We start from the raw sequence: 26,145 nt of genomic DNA, 5'->3' as shown, positions 1-26,145 counted from the left end.
AGAAGGGCTTAGGACTGCAAATTCAGCAGGAAGAGACTCAGAAGGACTGCCCTTCCACACAACCAAACCCCATCCCTCCCTTTGCTCTGATCCCCAAAGGGGCGAAGGGCCCAGGTCTTACCGTGTGGGGCTGCTGGGGGGCTGTCCCATGGGAGAAGCTGCCGGGGGAGGCGGGCCGAGCGGGATGCGTGTAGGCCAAAGTAGGCTGTAATAAATAATAATAATAATAATAATAATAATAATAATAATAATAATAATAATAAAACAGCGACAGCGGCTCCCAACTCCCAACCTCACCCATTAGCATTATGGAGAATCAAACCCAAACGAAGTCTATACTGGCTCAGTCGTCGCCCAGGATAAAAAGGACCGCGGTGGATGCTGCTGATTCTGGACATCCATCGACAAGTGGGCTACGGAATCATCAAAACCCAAATGAACAGTCACAGAAGCGGCAAAAATATACAATGCCAGAAAACCGCACAATTATGAAATGCTACTACAAATCTGAACCTCAAAGGCGTGGCTACCAAAAAAGGATGCATCAGCTATGGAAACAAGAGTACCCTGACTCACAGATAACAGAACCCCGACTGGCTGACCAACGAAGATTCATAATCAGAAACAAAGTGTTCAGTGAAGTTGAACTCGAAGAAATCCAGAAAATTTGCAAAGTAGATTACCATCAGACCACAGCACAGACAGCAGCAGAGACTCCAGCAACACTTGGAAGGGTGGAACAGATTGAACCAGAAGAAAGTGTGGCGCTTTTGCAAGAATTTGAGGAACCAGCACTTGAAACATCTGTTGAACCACCAGGAACCTTGACAGCAAGACAACAAGAGCTCAAGGATAAGATCATGGCTCATGCTGCAGCAAATGCAATAAGAAAGCGGCTCCCAACTCTAAAAACAGTGCCCAAGAGACACCTGGCGCCTCTCATGAAAGATGTGAATGCAGCACTCTCCACTGTCCAAATAACATCAATTGAACAAACAAACCAGTTTGCCTACAGTGCAGCAGTGATAGTAACAGAAGAACTTGGGCTCCTACAACCAAGGCAGCCCCAAAGAAAATCGACTGGAAAACCAAAGTGGAAGGTCAGGCTAGAGTTGAAAATCAAGAAACTTAGATCAGATGCAAGTAACCTGAAAAATATGAAAGAGAGGAAACTGAAGAATGACAAAATCAAGCAATACCTGATCAGAAAGTACTGGCTGAACACCAGAAAAATTGAAGAAGCCTTGGAAATTGTGAAAGAACAAATTACAGCAACAGCCAGAAAAATTGAAAGGTATGAAGCCAGAATCATCCAGTACAGACAAAATCAACTATTTCAATCAGACCAAAGATGGTTCTACCAGAGCCTGAACCAAACAACAGACACAGTAACCATAAAGCCAGAGAAAACTGCAACAACGAAGTTCTGGAAAGAGCTTTGGGAAAATAATAAGAACTACAACAAAAACGCTGGGTGGATAAAGGAGTTTAAAGGAAAATTCTCACAGAACAAAATGGAACAGATGGAAATAACAACTGAAATGATCAGCAAACGAGTGCAAAAAGTCAAGAACTGGACATCACCTGGTAGTGATCAACTTCATGGATTTTGGCTCAAACATCTGATTAGTTTACATGGAAAAATGGCCCAACAATTCAATGAGATGCTGCAGAAAGGAAGTATCAGTGAATGGCTAACAACTGGAAGAACTTACCTGATACAAAAGGATCCAGCAAAAGGAGCAGCACCAGGAAACTACAGGCCAATAACGTGTCTGCCCACTATGTTTAAACTACTGACTGGCATCATAGCTGACAGAATTCAAGACTATCTTGAAGAAAAAAACATCTTGCCAGATGAACAGAAAGGCAACAAACGGAAAAGCAGGGGCACAAAAGACCAGTTATTGATTGACAAAATGATTCTGGAGAACTGTAAGAGCCGAAAAGCTAATCTTCACATGACGTGGATTGACTACAAAAAGGCCTTTGACTCACTCCCACACAGCTGGATCATCAAGTGCCTGGACGCCATCGGGATTTGTAAAAACGTTGGCACCTTCATTGAAAACATGATGGAGCACTGGAAAACTGAACTGTTTGTTGGAAATGAAAGCTATGGACTTGTCAACATCAGAAGAGGAATTTTCCAGGGAGATTCATTGTACCCTTTGCTTTTCATTATTGCCATGATCCCTCTGTCAACAATCTTACAAAAAACAAATCTCGGCTATCAAACATCTAAGAATTCTCACAAAATTTCGCATCTGATGTACATGGATGACCTGAAGCTATATGGGAAAACGGAAACTGAAATCCAGTCTCTGACTAACACTGTTTGAATTTTTAGCACTGATATCAACATGGAGTTTGGCTTGGACAAATATTTGACAATGGCATTGGAGAAGGGAAAAATCATTGAAAGTGAGGGCATAAATATGCCTAATGGCCAAACGATAAAGTGTCACCAGCCAGAGGCCTATAAATATCTGGGCATATTACAGCTAGACAACATCAAGCATGAACATGTGAAAAATGTGGTCAGCAAAGAATACACACAAAGGGTCAGAAAAATTCTCAAAAGCAAGCTCAATGGAGGCAACACCATCAAGGCCATAAACACCTGGACCATATCTGTCAAAAGATATACTGCTGGCATCATGAACTAGACACAGGCGGAACTGGACAATTTGGACAGAAAAGCAAGAAAACTCATGACCATTCATCACTCACTGCACCCTCGCAGTGATGTTGACCGGCTGTATCTGCCTAGAAGATCAGGGGGCAGAGGACTCTTACAAGTAAAGCAAGCAGTCAAAGAAGAAGAACATGCCCTGGCAGAATATGTAAAGCAAAGTGAAGAACCTGCTTTGATTGAAGTCAAAAATCAGAAACTCCTCAAAGCACAGCAGACAAAAAAACAGTACAAGAAAACCGCACTACAAACTAGAGCTGACAGCTGGCACAACAAAACATTGCATGGAAAGTTCCTTGACAAAATTGAAGGAAAAGCTGACAAGGAGAAGACCTGGCTCTGGCTCACGAATGGGACCCTGAAGAAGGAGACTGAAGGCCTGATCCTTGCAGCCCAGGAGCAAGACATCAGAACAAAGGCAATTCAGGCCAAGATCGAAAAATCAGCTGATGACCCAAAATGCAGACTGTGCAAGGAAACCGATGAAACCATGGATCACATCCTCAGCTGCTGTAAGAAAATCGCACAGACAGACTACAAACAGAGGCACAACTATGTGGCCCAAAGGATTCATTGGAACTTATGCCTCAAGTACCACCTCCCAGCAGCAAAGAACTGGTGGGATCACAAACCTGCAAAAGTATTGGAAAATGAGCACGCAAAGATACTGTGGGACTTCCGAATCCAGACTGACAAAGTTCTGGAACACAACACACCAGACATCACAGTTGTGGAAAAGAAAAAGGTTTGGATAATTGATGTTGCCATCCCAGGTGACAGTCGCATTGACGAAAAACAACAGGAAAAACTCAGCCGCTATCAGGACCTCAAGATGGAACTTCAAAGACTCTGGCAGAAAACAGTGCAGGTGGTCCCGGTGGTGATGGGCACATTGGGTGCTGTGCCAAAAGATCTCGGCCGGCATTTGGAAACAATAGACATTGACAAAATTACGATCTGCCAACTGCAAAAGACCACCCTGCTGGGATCTGCACGCATCATCCGAAAATACATCACACAGTCCTAGACACTTGGGAAGTGTTCGACTTGTGATTTTGTTATACGAAATCCAGCATATCTATTTTGTTTGCTGTGTAATACAATAATAATAATAATAATAATAATAATAATAATAATAATAATAATAATAATAATACTTTTTTTTCTATCCCGCCACCATCTCCCCGAAGGGACTCGGGGCGGCTAAGATGGGGCCAAGCCCAAAACAGAAACAAAATATAACGAAATAAAACCAATATATATAACTAAAAAACAATGATACAACAATCAAATAAAATAAGCAATTAAAACATAACATACAGTAAAACACATAATGACGGAGCGGGAAGTGTGTGTGTGTCTAAGTGTTTGTATATATCAGGGGGAAATGCCTCCAAATTCCCCTGAGGAGATAGGGCAGAATACAAATAAAATACTATATTGGGTTGCTGTGAGTTTTCCGGGCTGTCTTGCCATGTTCCAGAAGCATTCTCTCCTGACGTTTCACCCACTTCTATGGCAGGCATCCTCGGTGGTTGTGAGGTCTGTTGGAAACTAGGCAAGTGGGGTTTCTATATCTGTGGGATGACGTCCAGGGTGGAAAAAAGGCTAATGTGAATGTTGCAATTGGTCAACTTGATTAGCACTGAACAGCCTGGGATCTTCACGGCCTGGCTGTTTCCTGCCTGGGCAGGAGAGAATGCTTCTCGAACATGGCCACACAGCCTGGAAAACTCACAGCAACCCAGTGATTCTGGGCCTGGAAGCCTCTGACAACATATTATTAAATCAACAAGGAGTAGAGATTTCCTTCTCCCTTTCCTTCTGTTTCTCTCCCACTTTTCCTCCTACCCCTCTTCTGTGTTTTCCTCCTCCTTTTCCTTTAACTCCTTGACATTTTCCTTCTCTTTTCCTCTTTTTCTCTTCTTTTTCTCCTACCTTGCCTTGTTTGCTTCCTATTTCCTTCCTCTTTCCCCTCCCTTTTCCTCTATGCTTGTATCTTTCCTCCTTGATGTTTCTCTCCCTTCTTTTCCTCCTACTTTCCCCTTCTTTTAGCTTCTTGACATTTGCCTCCAGTCTTTTCCTCTTCTATATTTCACTCCTACCTTCCCTCCTTGATATTTCTCTCTTTTTCCTCATTTTTCCCTCCTTCTCTCCTCTCACTCCTTGACACTTCCCTTCTTTTTTTCACCCTCCGTTCCTCCTCCTTTCCCTCCTATACATCTCTCCTACTTTTCCTTACTCATTCCTGTTTTTTTTCTTTGCACTCTCCATCCAGTTTCCTCTCTTTCTGGGCCTTTTGCCTTGAACCTATAACAGCTGGTATACTGGCTGGGATTGCTGGGAGTTGTAGGCCAAAACACCTGGGGACCCACAGGTTGAAAGGTAAAGGTTTCCCTTTCGGAGTTTCTCACCCCGAAGGGGACTCAGGGCGGCTTACAAGTCATATGTACATACAATATATCTATATTATTCGTATAGCACAATATAAGCATTATATATTGTACTATAACACTATATTGTAATATTAGTAATATTACATGTGCCGTATATAAAAAGTAAAGGTTTCCCCTGATGTTAAGTCCAGTCATGTCTGACTCTGGGGGTTGGTGCTCATCTCCATTTCTAAGCCAAAGAGCCAGCGTTGTCTGTAGACACCTCCAAGGTCATGTGGCTGACATGACTGCATGGAGCTCCGTTACCTTCCCGCCGGAGCGGTACCTATTGATCTACTCACATTGGCATGTTTTCAAACTGCCAGGTTGGCAGGAGCTGGGGCTAACAGCGGGCGCTCATTCCCAGATTCGAACCTGTGATCTTTAGGTCCACAAGTTCAGCAGCTCAGCGCTTTAACACACTTCGCCACCGGAGACCTTTACAGGTTGAAAACCACTGGGTTAAAACCCTTGTGCTGGCAGGACTGCTGACTGGCAGGTTGGTGGAATGAATCCGGGGAGAGTGGGTGAGCTCACTGTCAGCTTCATGTGAGGACATGAGAGAAGCCTCCCACAAGGATGGTAAAACATCAAACATCCGGGCGTCCCTGGGCAACATCCTTGCAGACGGCCAATTCTCTCACATCAGAAGCAACTTGCAGTTTCTCAAGTCGCTCCTGACATGAAAAAAAAACCCATTGGATTTGGCTGGAGCTGCCTCAGGAAAAGTGGAAGCCGAGGGTTCCTGTCACTGAAGCCTTTTTGTTTACAGCAAGGATAGAAGTGAATGAGGAATCCTCCCCGTTTCAGGAACTTAAAGGGATGAAGAGAGCAAAGTGGGGGTCGGGGAAGGAAGGAAAGCTGGTGGAAATGGGGCCCTTGGCCTTACCTTGGCCGCCGTCTGCATCTGGACCGGGATCTGGGGCCCCTGCAGGAGGCCCTGGTTGGGGTGCAGGGCCTGGGGGTGCATGGGGCGCAGGGTTGACTGGGAAAGCAACGACAGAGAGAAAGAGGTGAGGAAGGAAGACCCCAGGACGCTCCGCTTCAACTGCATCCCCTCCCAAACTCTATTTGGTACGTAAGTAATTTTGATTCAAGAAAGAAACAGAACAGAGGTAATAGAACGGACAAGCAAATGTTGGGGAGATATAATACTAAATATTACACACCTTCTATACTTCTTTGACTCCAAGATGCCATCAATTGTAAGATGAACAATAATTTCACAGAAAACATCTATATATACAAACACATACACCTCGTATTTACAGTGTTCCCTTACTATTTTGCAGACTCGCTGTTTCGCAGTTTTTTTAATAAGCACTAAATTAATATTATAAATCATAAAAAATATGATTTACAGTGACGGTGATCTCAGTTGGGTGCAGATGGCGGGGCAGAGAAGGAGCCCAAAGGGCAGTGGGAGGAGAAGGAGGCAGTGCCATGTTCCCTTGCCTCTTTCCTTCTTCCTTTTCTTCCTTTTCTTTCTTCCTTTCTTCCCTCCCTCCCTCCCTCATTCTACTTCCTTCCTAAGGAGAAGCCTAGCATCCCTACTTTCCAGATTTTCACTTATAGCGAGTGGTCCTGGAACGTAAACACCGCAATAAGTAAGAGAACACTGTATTTAAATCTAATGCTCACCTTTTTTGGCTAAATTACCCCGCCAAAATTAGGGTGTGCATTACATTTGCGTAATACGGTCATCTTAATGCTGAGCCAAAGCCAAGGTAAAGGTTTTCCCCTGACGCTAAGTCATGTCTGACTCTGGGGGGTTGGTGCTCATCTCCATTTCTAAGCTGAAGAGCCGGCGTTGTCCGTAGATAACTCCAAGGTCATGTGGCCGGCACGACTGCATGGAGCGCCCTTACCTTCCCGTTGGAGTGGTACCTATTGATCTACTCATATTGGCATGTTTTCGAACTGCTAGGTTGGCAGGAGCTGGAGCTAACAGCGGGTGCTCACTCCGCTCCTGGGATTTGAACCTGCGACCTTTTGGTCTGCAAGTTCAGCAGCTCAGCACTTTAACACACTTCGCCACCGGGGCTCCGGTGTGCTTGGCTGAGGATCCAATGGTGCAAAGCTACCATCTGTGAGATTATGACTGAACGCCTCTAAGTCAGAGCCAAAGCCAAAGGGGAAACTTCTTCAGGAGCTCCTCTTTGAGGGACCTTAAATCTATAATTTAATGGCCACAAATCAATGCTATGCCATCCTGGGATTTGTAGTACAGTGTTCCCTCATCGTGGGGGTTAGGTTCCAGGACCACCCACAATAAGTGAAAATCTGCAAAGTAGGGACACTATATTTATTTTAATATTTATACATTATTTTAATAGTTATACACTATTTTAAGTCTTTATCAACCAATTGTGTGTTGATAAATCGCCTCCTTCTCCTCCCGTTGCCGCTTGGGCTCCTTTTCTCTCCCTTCGGCTTCTCCTTCCTCCCTTTCTTAGGCTGTAAATTGTAATTGTAAATTGTAATGATCTATAATAGTCTTTTAGAGTTTATTGAAAAACTGCAAAACAGCGAATCCGCAAAAAAACAAACCGTGAAATAGTGAGTGAACATAGTATCTTTCCATACAACTTGGGTGAGATGGAGCCATAAGGGAGAGGCATGTTGTTATTATTATGTCAAAGCGGTCATTGAGAATAGATATATGTAGAGAAATATATATTCCAAATGAACCATCTTCACAGGTCAAGACAAGATAGAATAATAATAATAATAATAATAATAATAATAATAATAATATCCAGCATATCTATCTTGTTTGCTGTGTCATAATAAAATAATAATAATAATAATAATAATAATAATAATAATAATAATAATAATAATAGACATTGACAAAATTACGATCTGCTAACTGCAAAAGGCCACCCTGCTGGGATCTGCACGCATCATCCGAAAATACATCACACAGTCCTAGACACTTGGGAAGGGTTCGACTTGTGGTTTTGTGAAACGAAATCCAGCATATCTATCTTGTTTGCTGTGTCATACAACGTCGTTGTGTCAATAATAATAATAATAATAATAATAATAATAATAATAATAAACTTTATTTATACCCCGCCACCATCTCCCCACAGGGACTCGGGGCGGCTCACATGGGGCAAGACCTAACTAGCACAATTTACAAAAACAACAGCATAAATACATTAAACAATATACAAAAAATAGTAAAACACAGTAAGACAATAAAACAAGAGTTAATAAAGCAGTAAATCAATCAACCAACCACCAAGAAATATTTCGAAGATGTGAAACTCACCGAATCAGTAAACCCCGACTGCTGGTTGGCATGTTCCAGTTGCTTTTGGAGCGGGATGGTGGTGCTGGGAGGGATGAAACCTAGACAGGACAAAGAGTAAATGTATTGAAGGGAAGATAGGGTCTGAGGCAGGAAGCAACATCCCTAAAGCAGGCACGGGGTAAAGCTTAGCTCCCACAATTGGACTTCAACTCCCACAATTCCTAACAGCGGGGGGACACTAGGTGCGGACTCACCTGGCTGTGCGGTGGGGAAGTGGCTGTGGATGCTGTATCCCGGTTGCTGCTGCGACAGGTACGGCATGGTCGGGAAGGCCGAGGGACCTGGGAGGGAAAGAGAGCAAGACTCAAACCCAAACTCACAGATTCCCCTTCCTTTTGAGGGGGAGATTTTTCTCCCTTCCTGTTGTCTCAGCCTCCCTTTCTTAACTAGGAGTTGTTTGTAAGTTGGATGTTTGTAACTCGGTCGACCCTCCTCACCTCGGATGGACTGGCTGCTGGCGTAGCTGACGGGGACCGAGAGCTGGTTCTGCCCCACGGCGTAAGGGCTGTGTCCGGACTGGCTGCTCTGGTACTGGCCGTGCTCCGGAGCGCTGGTGGAGAAGGCCGGCTGTGAGGCAAAGTGGCGCGTCTGGGGGGCAGAGAGAGACCAATCGCACGTCAACAAGGACAGGAAGAGAGACCCCCATAGACCCCCCCCCCCAAAAGACAGACATCGAGACTCTACTGGAGTCTACCGTATACCATGCACCTGCGGACAAATCTACATATTTTATTTACAGTGTTTATATTCCGCCCTTCTTTCTCACCCCAAAGTGGACTCAGGGCGGATCACAGTGTACATATACATGGCAAACATTCAATGCCATACGACATACAGATGAAGACACAGAGGCAATTTAACATTTTCCAGCTTCTAAGCTTCATGAGAGCTTCGATTCCAGCCACAGGGGGAGCTGTTGCTTCATCATCCACTGTGACACCGAGCTCTTGATGGATTACTTCCTTATTCCTTTCCACACGCTGCTCAACAATTTTTATGGTGTTATAAAATAGTTAAATTAGCCTCCCCGCATAGGCGGTACCTAAATTTCCTACTTGATAGATACAACTAGCTTTCGGGTTGTTTAGGTCAACAATGAGCTGGGATATTTTTAATAGTTGGGCACTCAATCTGACATGGGCTGGCTTCGAACTCATGACTTCTCAGTCAATAGTGATTTATTGAAGCTGGCTACTAACCAGCTGCGCCACAGCCCGGCACACAACAACAACAACAACAACAACAATAATAATACTTTATTTTTGTATCCCGCCACCATCTCCCCAAAGGGACACGGGGTGGCTAACATGGGGCCAAGTCCAGGAAAGACAAAGTGTGTACAAGTTAAAATATAAAACAAACAATAAAGTAACAGGCAGACAGGGACCACCAAATGCAGCATTGCCCAAACATGAGTCAAAGAACATGAAAGACACTGCAGACTCACTCAACCAGAGAAGTCAGCCATAGCAGAGCACTTGATGAACCAACCTGGACACAGCCTATCACTGGATACACAGAAATGCTGGACCGATCCAACAACTATGTCAGACTACACAGAGAAGCCATTGAAATGCACAAGAAGCATGTGGACAATTTAAACAGAAAGGAGGAAACCATGAAAATGAACAAAATCTGGTGACCAGTATAAAAAACTAAAAACAGGACAGTAAATAAAAAAAACTACACCATGGATTATATGGCAGCGCAAACTAGGTATGAGCAAACTTGGGCCCTCCAGGTGTTTTGGACTTCAACCCCCACAACTCCCAACAGCCGGTAGAAATACAGCAGGCTTATTCATTTCATGGTGGGGTTTAATACTTACAGTAATCACAGGAGGCCCAAACATTTGTTTGGCTCGATCTGCCGATATCAGGGTCCCGGCCCGGTTATGTCCCCCAGGACTCCCTGCACAGAGAGGAAGGAAAGGTGAAATCACACTGAAATCAACAGAATGGGATGAAATGTTTCCTTAGGAACATGAAAACCCAGCTCTTCTCTTCCCCTTTTGTTCCCTAGGAAGCCGTAAACCCCCAGGATTCCATAGTATGGAGTCAAGGCAGTTAGAGTGGTGCCAAACTGCATTAATTCTAGTGTAGATGAGACCTTATTCAGCTTCTGGAGGGATTAGTGATGTCCAATCCCTCCAAAATAATCCCACGAGATTTATAGATTTCCCAGGTGTCTAGGAATGGAATTCAAATGGCAGCATTGAAGGAAAGAGTGATATTTATTGTTGAGGGCTGGCTCTCTCTCTCTATAGGAGATTTTATATATATATATATATATATATATATATATATATATATATATATATATATATATCATACACACACACACACACAAAATCTATATATCTCCTATAATGAATAAATGTGTGTGTGTGTATGTATAGGATATATATATATATATATCCTATACATACGCATATACAGTAGAGTCTCACTTATCCAACATAAACAGAATGTTGGATAAGCGAATATGTTGGATAATAAGGAGGCATTAAGGAAAAGCCTATTAAACATCAAATTAGGTTATGATTTTACAAATGAAGCACCAAAACATCATGTTATACAACAAATTTGACAGAAAAAGTAGTTCAATACGCAGTAATGTTATGTTGTAATTACTGTATTTACAAATTTAGCACCAAAATATCACGATATATTGAAAACCTTAACTACAAAAATGGCTTGGATAATCCAGGGGCTTGGATAAGCGAGGCTTGGATAAGTGAGACTCTACTGTATATATAATTTTCCCAGCTTGGCTGTAGAGAAAATGTTGGAAAGGTTGTGCCCCATAGAAATTTAAACAAATAATGATTACCGGTAGTAGATTTTTGGTGGCAGTTACAAATGTCTGGTGCTTGATTTACTGCATTTCCCCGAAAACAAGACCGGGTCTTACATTAATTTTTGCTCCAAAAGACACATCAGGGCTTATTATTTTCAAGGGAGGTCTTATTCCCCCCCCCCCCCCCCCGTAAACAACTATTTACATTTATTCATGTATAACAATCTATATATACTCACTGTAGACTTTTGTGCATGAATAAATAATATCCATTGTTGCACATGAATAAATGTAGGTTGTTGTACATGAATAAATGAGTAAATAGATTGTTGTGCATGAATAAGTGAGTAAATGTATAGTTGCACATGAATAAATGTACATGTATAAATGAGTAAATATAGATTGCTGTATACGAATGAATGTACATGAATAAATGTACATTGTGGTATACAGGAAAATACAGTCATGTCATCTTCTTTTGGAACATTGTCATAATATTATTTATTGATTTTTAATTATATATGAATATGATTATTTTATAATTCAGAGTCTGTCATGTGTTGCAACGGATGCACTGCCGTGTCCGCCTGGCTGACGACCTTAACTGGGGCCTATTTTGGGGGTAGGGCTTATTTATTTATTTACAGCATTTACAGTACAGTACAGTCTCACTTATCCAAGCCTCACTTATCCAAGCCTCTGGATTATCCAAGCCATTTTTGTAGTCAATGTTTTCAATATATTGTGATATTTTGGTGCTAAATTCGTAAATACAGTAATTACAACATAACATTACTGCGTATTGAACTACTTTTTCTGTCAAAATTGTTGTATAACATGAAGTTTTGGTCCTTAATTTGTAAAATCATAACCTAATTTGATGTTTAATAGGCTTTTCTTCAGTCCCTCCTTATTATCCAAGATATTTGCTTATCCAAGCTTCTGCCGGCCCATTTAGCTTGGATAAGTGAGACTCTACTGTATTTACATCCTGCCTTTCTCACCCTGAAGGGGACTCAGAACAGCTTACAGAACACACCTACCGCAAACATTCAATGCTGATTAAACAATTAACAAGGACAGACAACACAGACAGAGGTAGTTTTTCCCATATTATTTCTGGCATCTTGGAGGCTGTGATCGACTCCGGCCATGAGGGGGTGCTTTACTCCATTCCAATAGGTGTCCTTAAGGGCACCTTGATTACCTCCCTGCTAAAAGCAGTACCTATTTATCTACCCGCATTTCTGCTTTTGACCTGCTAGGTGGGCAGGTGAGCTGGGGCTAACAGCAGTTGCTCATCCCGGACCTGGGTTTGAACAGCTGACCTTTCGATCAGCAGGATTTTTCTGCAGCACAGTGGTTTTGCCTGCTGTGCTAAGCCCTGCCCCTAAAGTGTCCTGAAGAAAATACCATTATGCTAGGGTTTATCTTCTGCTTAGGGTTTATTTTCCACTTAGGGCGTATTTTTGGGAAAACAAGGTACCTATCCATCCATCTATCCTCTAAAGACATCCAAAACCTTTAGAGGTCTTTAAACACAGTTTGGCTGCTACTTGAATATTCTTGCTTTGCAGAGAGGTTGGACTACATGCCATTTGCAGTTACGTCCAACTCAAGGAAAGGGCCAAAAAGGCTTAAGAATGCAGAAACCAAAATCTTTTGCCACAATATTTTGAGATTTCTGGGTTTAAAAAATTCAAGCCCAAGAGTGAAAGGGAAGTGGATGAACTCAGCGTAACCCACCTTGCATGTTGAGGATGTGAGTCCCAGCGTGGACCGCCATGCCCTGCTGGTAGGCAGCGGCTGCCAGAGTCGTCATGTCGCTGTGAGAACAAGTAAGTGGAAAAAGTCTTCAGTGCCATTGTTTATGCCACAGAATGTCACCAGTGTGGTTTCAGATTACACTACGTAACAACATTTGGAAAAAAAATCTGTTTGAAAGTGTTATTTCCTGTTATAATGGTGCGGAATCTACTTTGAAAGTAGTTGTTCTACTCTGGAAACTTTGTTTTTGTGGCTGCCACAAACTATGTTGAATTGGTTGAGACTCGATGATGAGATATTCATTGAAAAACTATCGCAAAATGTGCTATGGCAGGATGTCCCGCAAAGACAACGTTTTTGCTGCTGAATAAACTTTTTCAATGTTTTTATGATAGAGCCAATGAGGAAATGACATTTATAACCCAAGAATTAAAATCGTGTTACATAGTGTTATTGTTCACCTCCATATTGAAACCTCTCTAGAGGGCATACCACACTGTACAAAGACATAGTGTCAATAATAACAATAATAATAATAATAATAATAATAATAATAATAATAATAATAATAATTGCAAAAGGCTACCCTACTGCAAAAGGCCACCCTATTGGGATCTGCGCGCATCATCCGAAAATACATCACACAGTCCTAGACACTTGAGAAGTGTTCAATTTGTGATTTTGTAATATGAAATCCAGCATATCTATCTTGTTTGCTGTGTCAGACTATGTCATTGTGTCAATAATAATTGCATTAGTTGCACGAGTTTGTTTCAACATTAAAAGGAATAAAGGAATCCCAAGACAGTTATTAAATTACCCGACACTCATTATCCCATAGCATACTGCAGTTGCCTTGGAGGACCCAGAAAATTCTAAGAGAAATCTGTATAGAATAGACACAGGCCAACTTTGGACATCCCTCCAAGTGTTTTGGACTTCAGCTCCCACAATTCCTAACAGCTGGAAGTCCAGTACTTCCAGTACTAAAGCAGTCCATCCCAGTTGCTAAGGAGTGCAAGGTGGAGAATGTCCTTCCACTTGCATCCTTCTTGTGGGTTTACCTCAGGCAACTTTAAGTCGCTTTGAAAAAGAATTCTGGGCTATATAATTGTTGCTGCTGCTGCTATTGATACAGGGTGTAAAAGAACTCCCTATTCACCATTTAAATTAAATGGTGAATAGGGAGTTCTTTTTCAAACACCCTGTATTAATACTCCACTTTTTCTCTCTAAAAAAGAAACTCAATGCAGCTTACAATTAATACAATAATATTCAAAACCTAAAATACAAACATTAAAAACAGAATTACATATTAATGATATTAAAAAATAAACATCCCACAAAAGACCACTTTGGGATTGAGACCCGCTGCTACTCAGAGCATATAACCCAATGTCTCTCTTTTCCTGGAAAAAAAGATTCCTTTTTTGGGATGGCAACTACCAAGCCAGCTGGAGGGGAGTGGATTCTGGGAGTTGCCATCCAAAAAAAGAAACATTTCCAACTTCTGCTCTCTACTATTTCCCCCAGATTACATCTGAAAGGCCAAGACCTCTACTGTCCTCTGCAGTCACGGACAAAGACATGTTTCCTCCAACGCCTTCCACCTCACTGACCTTTGCTCCTTGCGTCGGCGCTTCTCCTCTTCGTGGAGGACCTTCTTCAGCTGTAGGAAAAGCTGGTGTTTCTCTTCTTGCAGCGCTTGGAGCTTCTCTTGAAGCTTCAGGATCTGAGGAAGGAAGGCAGGGAAAAGTGTGGGTTTGCCTGGAAATCTTGGTGAGTCAAACAGGGCCTTCTTGCTGGCTTTGAAGCTTCCAGCAGAGGGAGAATATGATCGTTCTCTGCTCTTGAAATGTTTTAGGATCAGACTTAATGGGATTTGAATAGTTGGCTTTCTTTGTTTTTTTAAAATGGATTTATTTTGGATTTATTTATTTATTTACGTTTATATCCCGCCCTTCTCACCCGAAGGGACTCAGGGCAGCGTACACAATTGGCAACAATTTGATGCCTACACATAGTTAAAACATAGCAATGAATAAAATCCAATTACAACACTTAAAACTATATAAAAATATAAAACATATGGTTAAAGTCCGTCATCCAATATCCTCGTATTGTGACCGTAAGTCAGTCCAGGTCGTCTTTATCATTTAATCATTGAAAGCCTGGGCACATAGCCATGTTTTCAGTACCGCGTTTCCCTGAAAATAAGACAGTGTCTTATATTAAGTTTTGTTCCCAAAGATGCGCTAGGTCTTATTTTCAGGGGATGTCTTATTTTTCCATGAAGAAGGATTCACATTTATTGTTGAACAAAAAAATGAACATTTATTATATACTGTACAGTAGTTGTCATCACGAACCAGCATAACCAGACAAACTATGCATCCTATCAAGAATTTGTTACTACCATTATTTCCATGTACAACACTCTATGGTACGTACATTTACCAATCCTGCATGCTGTGGTGTTCTGTTCGTTGGGCATGCTTTCAAACAAAAACTTTGCTAGGTCTTACTTTCGGGGGAGGCCTTATATTTAGCAATTCAGCAAAACTTCTACTGGGTCTTATTTTCTGGGGATGTCTTATTTTAGGAGAAACAGGGTATTTTAACTCCACATATTTCTTCAAACTGCCTGCTGACTCATGGCAACGCCAGGGATTTTATAGGGTTTTCTTAAGGCAAATAACAGTACATTCCTTGTATCCATGGAGGATACATTCCGGGACATTTGCATGGATAACACTATGTAGCAAAATTTGAAAAAAAAAATTTGTTCCCGGTTTGAAAGTGTTATTTCCTGTTTCCTTGTGCAGTCCTTACTTGGAAAGTAGCAGTTATCCTCCAGAAACTTCGTTTTTGTGGCTCCCACAAACTATGTTGAATTGGTTGAGATTCAATGAGGTAATTACAGTAGAGTCTCACTTGTCCAACATAAACGAGCCAGCAGAACGTTGGATAAGTACTTTATCTATGTTTTGAGTTACAACCTATTATGTGCACTTTGCTAATCTACCATTACAACCTCACTGTTTTTAAATTCTATGTTTTTAATAAGTGTGTATTTATTCTTTTTGGTTAATGTGCAAATATTACAATTGGTGCATGTTATTGTTTATTGATATATTGTATATTGTTATTGTTTTGTATTTGATACTTCTGTGAGCCGCCCCGAGTCCTCTCCGGGGGAGATGGTGGCGGGATACAAATAAACTTATTATTATTATTATTATTATTATTATTATTATTATTATTATTATTATTATTATTATTATAAGCGAAAATATTGGATAATAAAGATGGATTAAAGAAAAGCCTATTAAACGTCAAATTATGTTATGATTTTACAAATTAAGCACCAAAAACATCATATTGTACAACAAATCGACAGAAAAAGTAGACCAAAACACGATAACGTTATGTAGTAATTACTTGTATTTATGAATTTAGCACCAAAACATCGCAATGTATTGAAATCATTGACTACAAAAACATTGGTTACTGACTACAAATGAAGATAGAATTGCATAAAATGAACTTACAGTAGCAACATTGTCAGAAATTAAATGCATAAAAATGTTCAGTCCTTGCTGCCTAGAGAAACAGCTGAGGATTGGGACAGGAGGCAAACTGCATTGGATAATCCAGAATTTTGGATTATTTATTTATTTATTTATTACAATATTTATATCCCGCTCTTCTCACCCAACAGGGGACTCAGGGCGGATTACAATAAAACGCACATATAAAAATTATACAGTGCCATATAAATCAGTTAAAAAATTATTAACTTACATCAGTATTCATAAAACACATTATAAAATACAGCAAATGTTGGATAAGTGGGACTCTACTATATTGAAAAACTATAGCAAAATGTGCTGCAGCAGGATTTCCTTCCCGCAAAGACAAAGTTTGTGCAGTTTAATAAACCTTTTCCATGTTTTTTTATGATAGAACCAATTAGGAAATAACCCAGGAACAAAAATCATGTTACACAGTGTAATAGTGAACCCTACTGAAACAAAAATAAAATAAATTATTACTGAAACGAAGGACTTCTGGCTTGTAAATAATAGATACCATACCACTTTGCTGGAGGATCTAGAAACCGCAAATATTGTGCTTAAACTATAACTAAGAGATGGTTTCGTCAGTAAGTTCATCTGAAGGTTTTAACAGGCATGGGCAAACTTCAGCCCTCGAGGTGTTTTGGACTTCAACTCCCAGCATTCCTAACAGCCTCAGGCCCTTTCCTTTTGCCCCTCAGCCGCTTAAGCGGCTGAGGGGCAAAAGGAAGGGGCCTGAGTCTGTTAGGAATGCTGGGAGTTGAAATCCAAAACACCTCGAGGGCTGAAGTTTGCCCATGTCTGTTTTAACTCCAACCACCAACCTGCTCCTTGGTCTCCTCCAGAGACATGCGTTCCTCCATCTCTTTCTTCTTCCGCCTCTCCTGCTCCTCCTTCATCTTCTGCTCCATCATTTTGTCGACTTCTTCTTCCTCTGCAGGACAGAAAGAGAGGTCCACGGAGAATTGATTTCCATGAACAATACAGGGACAATGTCCAGTGCAAAACTATAATTTGGTGCCAGTCAGATGACTCAACCTCCACTCTGAAGAAGGCAGTTACCTTGTGCCTCAAGGTGATGCCTAGGGTTTTATTTGCAAGAATCCTTCTGAAGAGGTTTGCTGTTGCCTTCGTTTGAGGCTAAGAGTGGCACTTTCCCAAGGCTGCCCCTGGGCCGAGTGAGGATTCATTTGAACCCTGGGTCTTTATAATATTTATATTAATATCAAGAACAGCCGTTATTCTGGCATCCTAAGCTGAGCCTGGGAGAGCAGTGCCTCCCAATTACATCCAAAGTGTCAATGGGTCGTGATAATAATAATATTAATAACAATAGTATTTATTTATTTATTTTTATGTTATTACAATATTTATATCCCGCCCTTCTCACCCAACAGGGGACTCAGGGCGGCTTACAATAAAACGCATATATAAAAATTATACAGTGCAATATGGACAGGTTGCTCACCTGTAACCATGTTTCTTCGAGTGTACTCTGTGAATTCACACTAATGGAGAAGCTGCGCCTGCGCAGGTTCCGACGGAAACTCTTCCAAGCTGAAGTTCAAATTTTGGCGGTAACCACGCCCCCCTTCCCAAGGGGCATATAAGGCAGCCCCAGGCGCCCGCTCTCCAGTTCCTACGCCGCCAAGGCAACGAGAAAGGGAGAGGTTTGCCAGAGGGGAAGGAAGGGCGGGTTTGTGTGAATTCACAGAGTACACTCGAAGAAACATGGTTACAGGTGAGCAACCTGTCCTTTTTCTTCGTGTACTCTGTGAATGCACACTAATGGAGACTAACACGCTAAGGTCCCGGATGGTGGGACAAGGCAAACTCGACAATCAGTGAATGTCCAAACACATGTTTATTAGGACATAGAAAAAACAACCGTCCCAAGGGACCAGTGCAATAAATTGTCCGAAAGGACCAGTGCAATGCAACATGAGCATCATAGAAGAAGAACATAACATGGAAGGAATTTTTCAATAAACATGATAGAGAAAAATACACAATTGCGTAGTGCATATAAACGCTCTCCCAGGGGGAGAGGGACAAACACATCTTGGTCTTTGGCATATCCGCCAGGGCCAACGAGGCGGTACAAAGCAACAGAGCAACTGCTCAATACAATCATGGGAAAAAACACATATCCCTAGAGGCAGGTATGGGGAAAAAACCCCGTCCAACTTGAAGGAGAGGTATAGAGAGTCACCTGTGGGTGAATATGAAGGGAAAAAACGTCTGAGAGTCAGGAGAGGCAAGATGAGAGTACTGATCTTGCAAAGGCCGAGTCTTTAAGGGCTTTACTGTCCAGCCTGTAGTGAGAGACAAACGTGAGAGGGTTTGACCAGATAGCCGCTTTACATATGGAGTCAAGCGGAATACCCCTAAGGAAGGCGGTCGACGCCGAGAGGCCCCTAGTCGACCTCGGGCGGATGGAAGGAGGGGGAGGTCGCTTGGCTAGTTCATAGGCCAACTCAATGGCCTGAGCGATCCAGTGGGACAGTCTTTGGGAAGAAATGGGATTACCCAACTTGTCCTGGGCATAGGCGACAAAGAGTCTTTGTGACTTACGAATGTCCTTAGTACGATCCCTGTAGAAAAGAAGTGCTCTCCGAACGTCGAGAAGGTGCAGTTTTTGCTCGAGAGGAGAGGAGGGGTTAGAGAAGAAAGCTGGTAAGACAATGTCCTGGTTGAGGTGGAAGGCTGACACCACCTTAGGAAGAAAGGTAATGTCCGGGCGAAGAACAGCGCGGTCATGGTGGAAACGAAGATAAGGCTCGTCGACTCTGAGGGCAGCGAGCTCGGATGGCCGTCGTGCCGACGTGATCGCCACCAGAAAGGCCAACTTCCAGGAGAGCAGGCGTAGATCGGTCGAGGCAAGCGGTTCGAAGGGAGCAGAAGACAGCTGAGAAAGTACAAGTTCGAGGCTCCAGCCCGGCGTAGGTGGTAGCGACGGCGGGCAGATGTTATTGTAGCCCCGGAGAAAGGTTTTGATCAGGTGGTGAGAAAAAAGAGATGGCTGGCCGTGGCGCTGAAAGGACCAGGAAAGAGCTGCGAGATAAGCTTTTATAGAGGCAAGAGAAAGTTTCTTCTCGACGAGAGTCATGAGGAAGTCGAGGACCACCGATACCGAGGTCGGGAAGGTGTCGACGTTACGGGATCGAAGGAAGGCATGAAAGCGAGAGAGTTTGTAGGAATAAGCCTTGGTAGTAGACGGCTTATGGGCTGCCCGCAGGACGTCTCGCAGATTCTGCGGAAGAGAGGCTAGGTAAGAATCTTCCATGCAGTGAGATGAAGGGAAGAAAGGTCCGGGTGAAGAATTTTGCCGTCCTCCCGTGAGAGAAGGTGCGGCGAGAGAGGCAGAGGGTGAAACGAACCTCTGGAGAGGCGAAGAAGGGCTGGATACCACGGTTGGCGGGGCCAGGCCGGAGCTATGAGAATCGCCGTGACAGAGATCGAGAGAAGTTTTTCGAGAACTTTCGGTATGAGGGGAATCGGTGGAAAAAGATAAAGCATCTCCGCCGACCAGTCCAGAAGAAAGGCATCCCCTAGGCAGCCGGGGAAAGAGTTCGGGGGGAGCCTCGCTCCGTAGCGGGGTAGCTGGGCGTTGTGGGGAGACGCGAAGAGATCCAGAGTAGGGCGCCCCCAGAGGCGGAACAGACCGTCGAGGACCTCGGGATCGAGCTTCCATTCGTGAGAGGAAGAAGTCATCCTGCTGAGGGCATCCGCTAAGCCGTTTTGGGCGCCCGGTAGGTGGATTGCAGAGATCTGTACGCCGTGGGCTATGCACCAAATCCAGAGACGAGAGGAGAGGAGCATCAGTTTCCTCGAACCCGTACCACCCTGTTTGTTGATGTAGAATACTGCTACTAGATTGTCCGATTGAATGAGGATGGACTTGTGGCGGATGAGGGGGGAGAATGCTTTTAGGGCTTTGAGAATGGCAAGAAGTTCGAGGAAGTTTATGTGGTTGGCCCTCTCTGACGGGGACCAAAGATTTTGAACCGTTAGACCGTTCATGTGGGCTCCCCAAGCATAGGTGGAGGAGTCTGTGGTTATGGTTAGCGATGGCGGGGCTGGATGGAAAGGAAGGCCCTTGCACACGTTTTGGTGAGACATCCACCATGAGAGAGACTGGCGGACGGACGACGGTACCGACAGGTATCTGGAGTTGTGGTGGTGGAACGGTTTGAAAGTGTCTATAAACCACCTTTGCAGGGTCCGAAGGCGCAGCCTGGCAAACGGGGTCGTGAGAACCGTGGAGGCCATGTGGCCTAGAAGGACCTGAATGACACGGGCTCTGACCCTCCGGGCAGATCGACAAAGGGCGATATGGTGGCGGAGAGCCAGGAATCTGTCGAACGGAAGTGACACAGTCTCTGCGACGGAGTCGAAGAGGGCCCCGATGAACCGGATTCGGGTTGACGGGGAGAGATTTGACTTCTCGGAATTGAGTTGGAGGCCGAGAGATTTTAGAAGACGCAGCGTGAAAGAGACGTGATTTTGGAGAAGAACCGGGTCGGGCCCGACGAGAAGCCAGTCGTCCAGATAAGGAAAGACCGTGATGCCATGTAGCCTGAGGTGAGCCGCTACGGCGGCGACAACCTTGGTGAAGACCCTCGGGGCCGTGACGAGACCGAAGGGCAAAACGGTAAACTGGTAGGTTTGGTCGAGAACTTTGAAGCATAGGAACCGTCTGTGCGCCTCTCGTATCGCCACGTGGAAGTAGGCGTCTCGTAAGTCTATGGAGGCAAAGTAGTCTCCCCGCTGCAGCATCGGGAGGATAGAGGCAATAGAGACCATCCTGAATTTGGAGGGGCGAATGAATATATTGAGTGCCCTTAAGTCCAGAATCGGGCGTAGCCCGCCTCCTCTTTTCGGGACTGTAAAGTATCTGGAGAAGAAACTTAGAGGGTCCAGTTCGGGAGGGGAGGGACGGATAGCGCCTTTGGCCAGTAGCGCTTCGACTTCGGCCAGTATCTCTGGGGAAGGGTTTGAGTGGAGAACGTGACCTGTAGGAGGGAGGTCCATGAACTCTAAGGCGTAGCCGTCTTGGACAATGCGGAGAACCCACGCATCTGAAGTAATAGAGTCCCATTGATTGTAGAAAGGGGCTAGTCGGTCTGCAAAGATACCGAAGGGACGAGGCAGCGTGGGCTCTACAACGGTAGCGGGCGAGGAGCTTTGGCAGGAGTTGGCGTCAGGTACGCCGATTAGGCTGCGGAGGAGCAGGGGTGGATCGACCGCGTTGCTTTTGCGGATGAGGTCCCCGGCGAGGTTGGTGATGGGCTTGATTGTTCGAGCCCGAAGGCCGCCTGAAAGAATGGTGTCTGAAAGATTGCGGCGGGAAACGGCGGGAACGGTGCGGGAACCAGCGAGTGCGCTGAGGTTGAGGTTGGTCGCCACATTTAGACGCAAGAATTTTAAAGTCATGATTAGACTTGAGTTTGTCATCGGTACCGGCGTGAAACAGTCCGAGCGCGTCAAAGGGAAGGTCCTCAATGACCTGTCTGGAAGATGAGGAGAGACCCGAAGACCTCAGCCAGGCGTGGCGGCGAATGGAAATCGCGTGGGCAATCATTTTACCCGCAGTATCACCTGTATGCTTCGCCATTTGTATTTGGTGGTGAGCGAGCGAGTCTGCCTCCTGTTGGAGGGTAGTGAGGACGGAGCGGTCTTCGTCCGACATCTTAGCGAAGAAGGGCTGCGCCTTCTCCCAGATAATTTGTTGGTAGGCACCCATGCAGGCTCCATAATTCGCCATGCGGCAAAGCAAAAGGGCTCCGGAATAAAGTTTTCGACCCACGGCGTCGAAGCGCTTCCCTTCTCTGTCGGCCGGAGTATTCGACTGACGACCTGAGGATTGAGAGGCCTTAACGACCAGGGAGTTAGGGTCGGGATGGTGTTTGAGCCACTCCAGGGTATCATCGTCGGTACGGTACCAAGTCTCGATCCTCTTCGAGGTCGGAGGAATGGAGGAAGGGTTTTTCCAGGAGGCCTGGATAACGTCCAACAGATAAGGCAGAAAGGGGAGTAGCGTGGCCGGCGGAGCTTGGGCCTGCACCCTTTTGAAGACTGGGTCAGACACTGCTTTGGAGGTTTGCTTGATCTCCAAACCCAGGGCGTCGGCCATCCTGACCATTTGCTCAGCGAAAGCACGAACATTGTCAGTAGGAGAAGGCGGGTCCGCCTCATACGCGTCGTGGGGAGGAGAGAGGTCGAGACCGAGAGAGACCACCGAGGCCGAGAGGACAGAGTCTGGACGGTCAACATCAACATCTTCCTCCTCAGCCCCTTGGGGGGACTGAGGGGGAGAAGACAGCACAGTCTCGGGAGGAGGCAAGGCCTCGCGGGAAGAGAGGGCCGGAGGCCGAATGTCCTTAGAGGCTGAGGCCTGGGCTGCCCGAGCCAGGCGAGCCGTTTGTCTGCCACGCTCCGGTGTCGAGGTGGGAGGGAAGAGCTGTTGGCGCGACGAGCGAGGCGGCGCAAGGGGCTCCGGCACCGGCACCCTAACCACCGTTTGGGTAGAGTGGTGGGGTGAGTCCTGCAGCTCCCCATCAGACAGGGGGTGCAATGGAGACTGAGAAACATCTCTAGGCCTCTGGGCTGGTACAATAGGAGAAGACCTTCTCGAGGAAGTTGTCGAGGAAGATGGCGGGTCTTTCTTTGAGGAGGCCGAGGAGGAGGAGCGCTGAGTTAGCCGTTTCTTCGCCGGCGGTTGCTTGGATGCAACCCTCAAGGACTTGCCAGGTGTGGGAGGAACCACAGCTGAGTCGGATTGCGCTCGACGAGACTCCTCGTGAGCCCTTTTAAAGGCTATTTTGATAGCAGAGGAGGACGGAGGGGAACCGATACGAGAGCGGATCGAGGTCACCGAAGCCAGAGAGCTCGACGTCGAGGAAGGTCCCACCTTTCCGGAGCGGGTCGACACGGTCGCCGTCGTCACAGTACACGGTGGTTTGACCGGTTTAGCGACCCTGGAGGTCTTGGACGCTCTGGACGAGACCGAGGAAGCCTTGGCTGCCGGAGGCTTAGTTGGTGGTGCCGACATAGCTCTCAAAGCTGAGGACGCCGACGTACCCGACGTCGACGGAGTCGGTTCTGGCGCGAGAGATTTTTCGTAGAGCGCCGCTCTAAGCCTAGCGGCTCTGTTCTTTCTGGCCTGAGCCGTGAGAGCTAGGCAAAAACGGCAGGTACTGACCACATGAGCCTCGCCAAGACAGAAGAGGCACTTGGCGTGGCCATCCGAGTCAGGAATTTTAGCAGCACACTGCGTGCAACGCTTGAAACGAGTAGTAGACATGCGAAGAGTCCGAAGTGAACCTTGCGGCGGAAAAAAAGGAACTGGAGAGCGGGCGCCTGGGGCTGCCTTATATGCCCCTTGGGAAGGGGGGCGTGGTTACCGCCAAAATTTGAACTTCAGCTTGGAAGAGTTTCCGTCGGAACCTGCGCAGGCGCAGCTTCTCCATTAGTGTGCATTCACAGAGTACACGAAGAAAAAAAATCAGTTACAAAATTATTATTAACTTACATCAGTATTCATAAAACACATTATAAAATACAGGTAGGCGTACTCTGGGGAAGACCCAAACGTTTTAAAAGTTGGTGGGCTAAAAGGGGTCAAAGTGCCCTCCATGTATGCCGATTTTCATTCCTCTAGCCCAAAAACCGAGCGAGGGGGGGGGTGAGCCTCAGAAGCCCCCCCCCCCATTGCAACCAATGGTCTGAAAAAAATTGGTTTTTTGGTAAGCCTGACGAAAAATTGTATCATACAGGTGCACATTTTTGTTATCAATAGCGGGACACAAATACAAAAATGAGAAGACATGAATGAAATTACTCAAAACGAACAGCAATTCTATATGAATGCACACCACTGCTACCTACCTACCTATCTCTCTACATATCTATGTCTCTAGCTATCTTTGGAGGAGGCCAAAGTTAGCTCATAGGTACCAATCATCTATCTATTGATGTGTGCCTTCTAACTGCAGGATTCTATCTATCTATCTATCTATCTATCTATCTATCTATCTATCTATCTATCTATCTATGAATTGGACTGGATGGCATTTGGGGGTCCCTTCTGATTCCATGAGTGTATCTGGGAGCCTCCGGTGAGCCGCTGAACTTGCTGACCAAAAGGTCGGCAGTTTGAATTTGGGGAGTGGGGTGAGCTTCGGCTATCAGGCGCAGCTTCTGCCAACCTATCAGTTCGAAAAGATCCAAATGTGAGTAGATCAATAGGTACCGCTCCAGCAGGAAAGTAACGGTGTTCCATGCCGACCATGAATGTACAGTATGTATATATCTGGGAGCCCGCGGTGGTGCAGAGGGTTAAACCACTGAGCCGCTGAACTTCCCTTTGGAGGGTCCCTTCTAATTCCATGAATGTATGTATACATCTGGGAGCTCCCAATGGTGCAGCGGGTTAAACCACTGAGCTGCTGAACTTGCTGATCAAAAGGTTGGCAGTTCGAATTTGGGGAGCGGGAAGGTAACAGCGCTCCACACCATCCACAGGACCTTGGAGGCGCCTACGGATAACGCCGGCTCTTCAGCTTAGAAATGGAGATGACCACCAACCCCCAGAGTTCGACACAACTAGACTTAATGTCAGGAGAAAACCTTTACTTTTAGGACCCAACCCAGGATTTTACCAAAGTATGTCTATTTTATGTGATCTTATTAGTTTTAAGATCTATTCTATTGTTGATTGATTTGTTTTATTGTTGTGTTTTTACATTGTATGATTATTCTGGGCTTGGCCCCATGTAAGCCGCCCCAAGTCCCTTTGGGGAGATGGGGCAGGGTATAAAAATAAAATTATTATTATGACACAGCAAACAAGATAGATATGCTGGATATCGTATCACAAAATCACAAGTCGGACACTTCCCGAGTGTCTAGGACTGTGTGATGTATTTTCGGATGATGCGTGCAGATCCTAGTAGGGTGGCCTTTTGCAGTTGGCAGATCGTAATTTTGTCAATGTCTTATTTATTTATTTATTTACAGTATTTATATTCCGCCCTTCTCACTCCGAAGGGGACTCAGGGCGGATTACAATGAACACATATATGGCAAACATTCAATGCAACAGACAAACAACATATATAGACAGACACAGAGGCATTTAACATTTTTTTTCCAGTTTCACGATTCCGGCCACAGGGGGAGCTGTTGCTTCACTGTGTTAATATTGTATGTTTTATGTTGATTTTAACGATTGTTTTTTACTGTAATTGATGTTTTTATTGGATAATTGTTTTATTGCTATGTTTTGATATTTGATTGTTTTTATCGGGCAAGGCCCCATGTAAGCCGCCCTGAGTCCCTTCGGAGATGGAGCGGGGTATAAAAATAAAATTATTATTATTATTCACTGTCCACTAGTGGCTGTACTTCCTCATTCCTTTCCTTGTGTTTTGCTGGCAGTTTTATGATGTTGTAAATTAGTTAAATTAGCCTCACCACATAAAGCATACCTAAATTTCCCTACTTGACAGATGCAATTGTCTTTCGGGGCTGCATAGGTCAACAGCA

The 26,145-nt window shown here is 44.6% G+C and overlaps 1 protein-coding gene across 1 annotated transcript in view; it reads right to left on the bottom strand.

The window, feature by feature from the left end:
- Positions 1 to 26,145, bottom strand: part of gps2 (G protein pathway suppressor 2) — a 32,161-nt gene that overhangs the window by 4,003 nt on the left and 2,013 nt on the right. Inside the window, exons 2-10 of the mRNA XM_062957622.1 lie at positions 17,421 to 17,530; positions 14,638 to 14,750; positions 12,998 to 13,077; positions 10,281 to 10,363; positions 8,890 to 9,040; positions 8,647 to 8,733; positions 8,411 to 8,490; positions 6,020 to 6,115; positions 122 to 205 (exon numbers count right to left, since the gene is read on the bottom strand). Of these exons, the coding sequence (XP_062813692.1) occupies positions 122 to 205; positions 6,020 to 6,115; positions 8,411 to 8,490; positions 8,647 to 8,733; positions 8,890 to 9,040; positions 10,281 to 10,363; positions 12,998 to 13,077; positions 14,638 to 14,750; positions 17,421 to 17,530 (884 nt within the window). The remainder of the gene's footprint in view (positions 1 to 121; positions 206 to 6,019; positions 6,116 to 8,410; positions 8,491 to 8,646; positions 8,734 to 8,889; positions 9,041 to 10,280; positions 10,364 to 12,997; positions 13,078 to 14,637; positions 14,751 to 17,420; positions 17,531 to 26,145) is intronic.

This window comes from Anolis carolinensis, chromosome 6 (genome assembly GCF_035594765.1).
Source record: "Anolis carolinensis isolate JA03-04 chromosome 6, rAnoCar3.1.pri, whole genome shotgun sequence".
NCBI classification, from domain to species: domain Eukaryota; kingdom Metazoa; phylum Chordata; class Lepidosauria; order Squamata; family Dactyloidae; genus Anolis; species Anolis carolinensis.
This window is presented reverse-complemented; position numbering and strand designations above follow the sequence as displayed.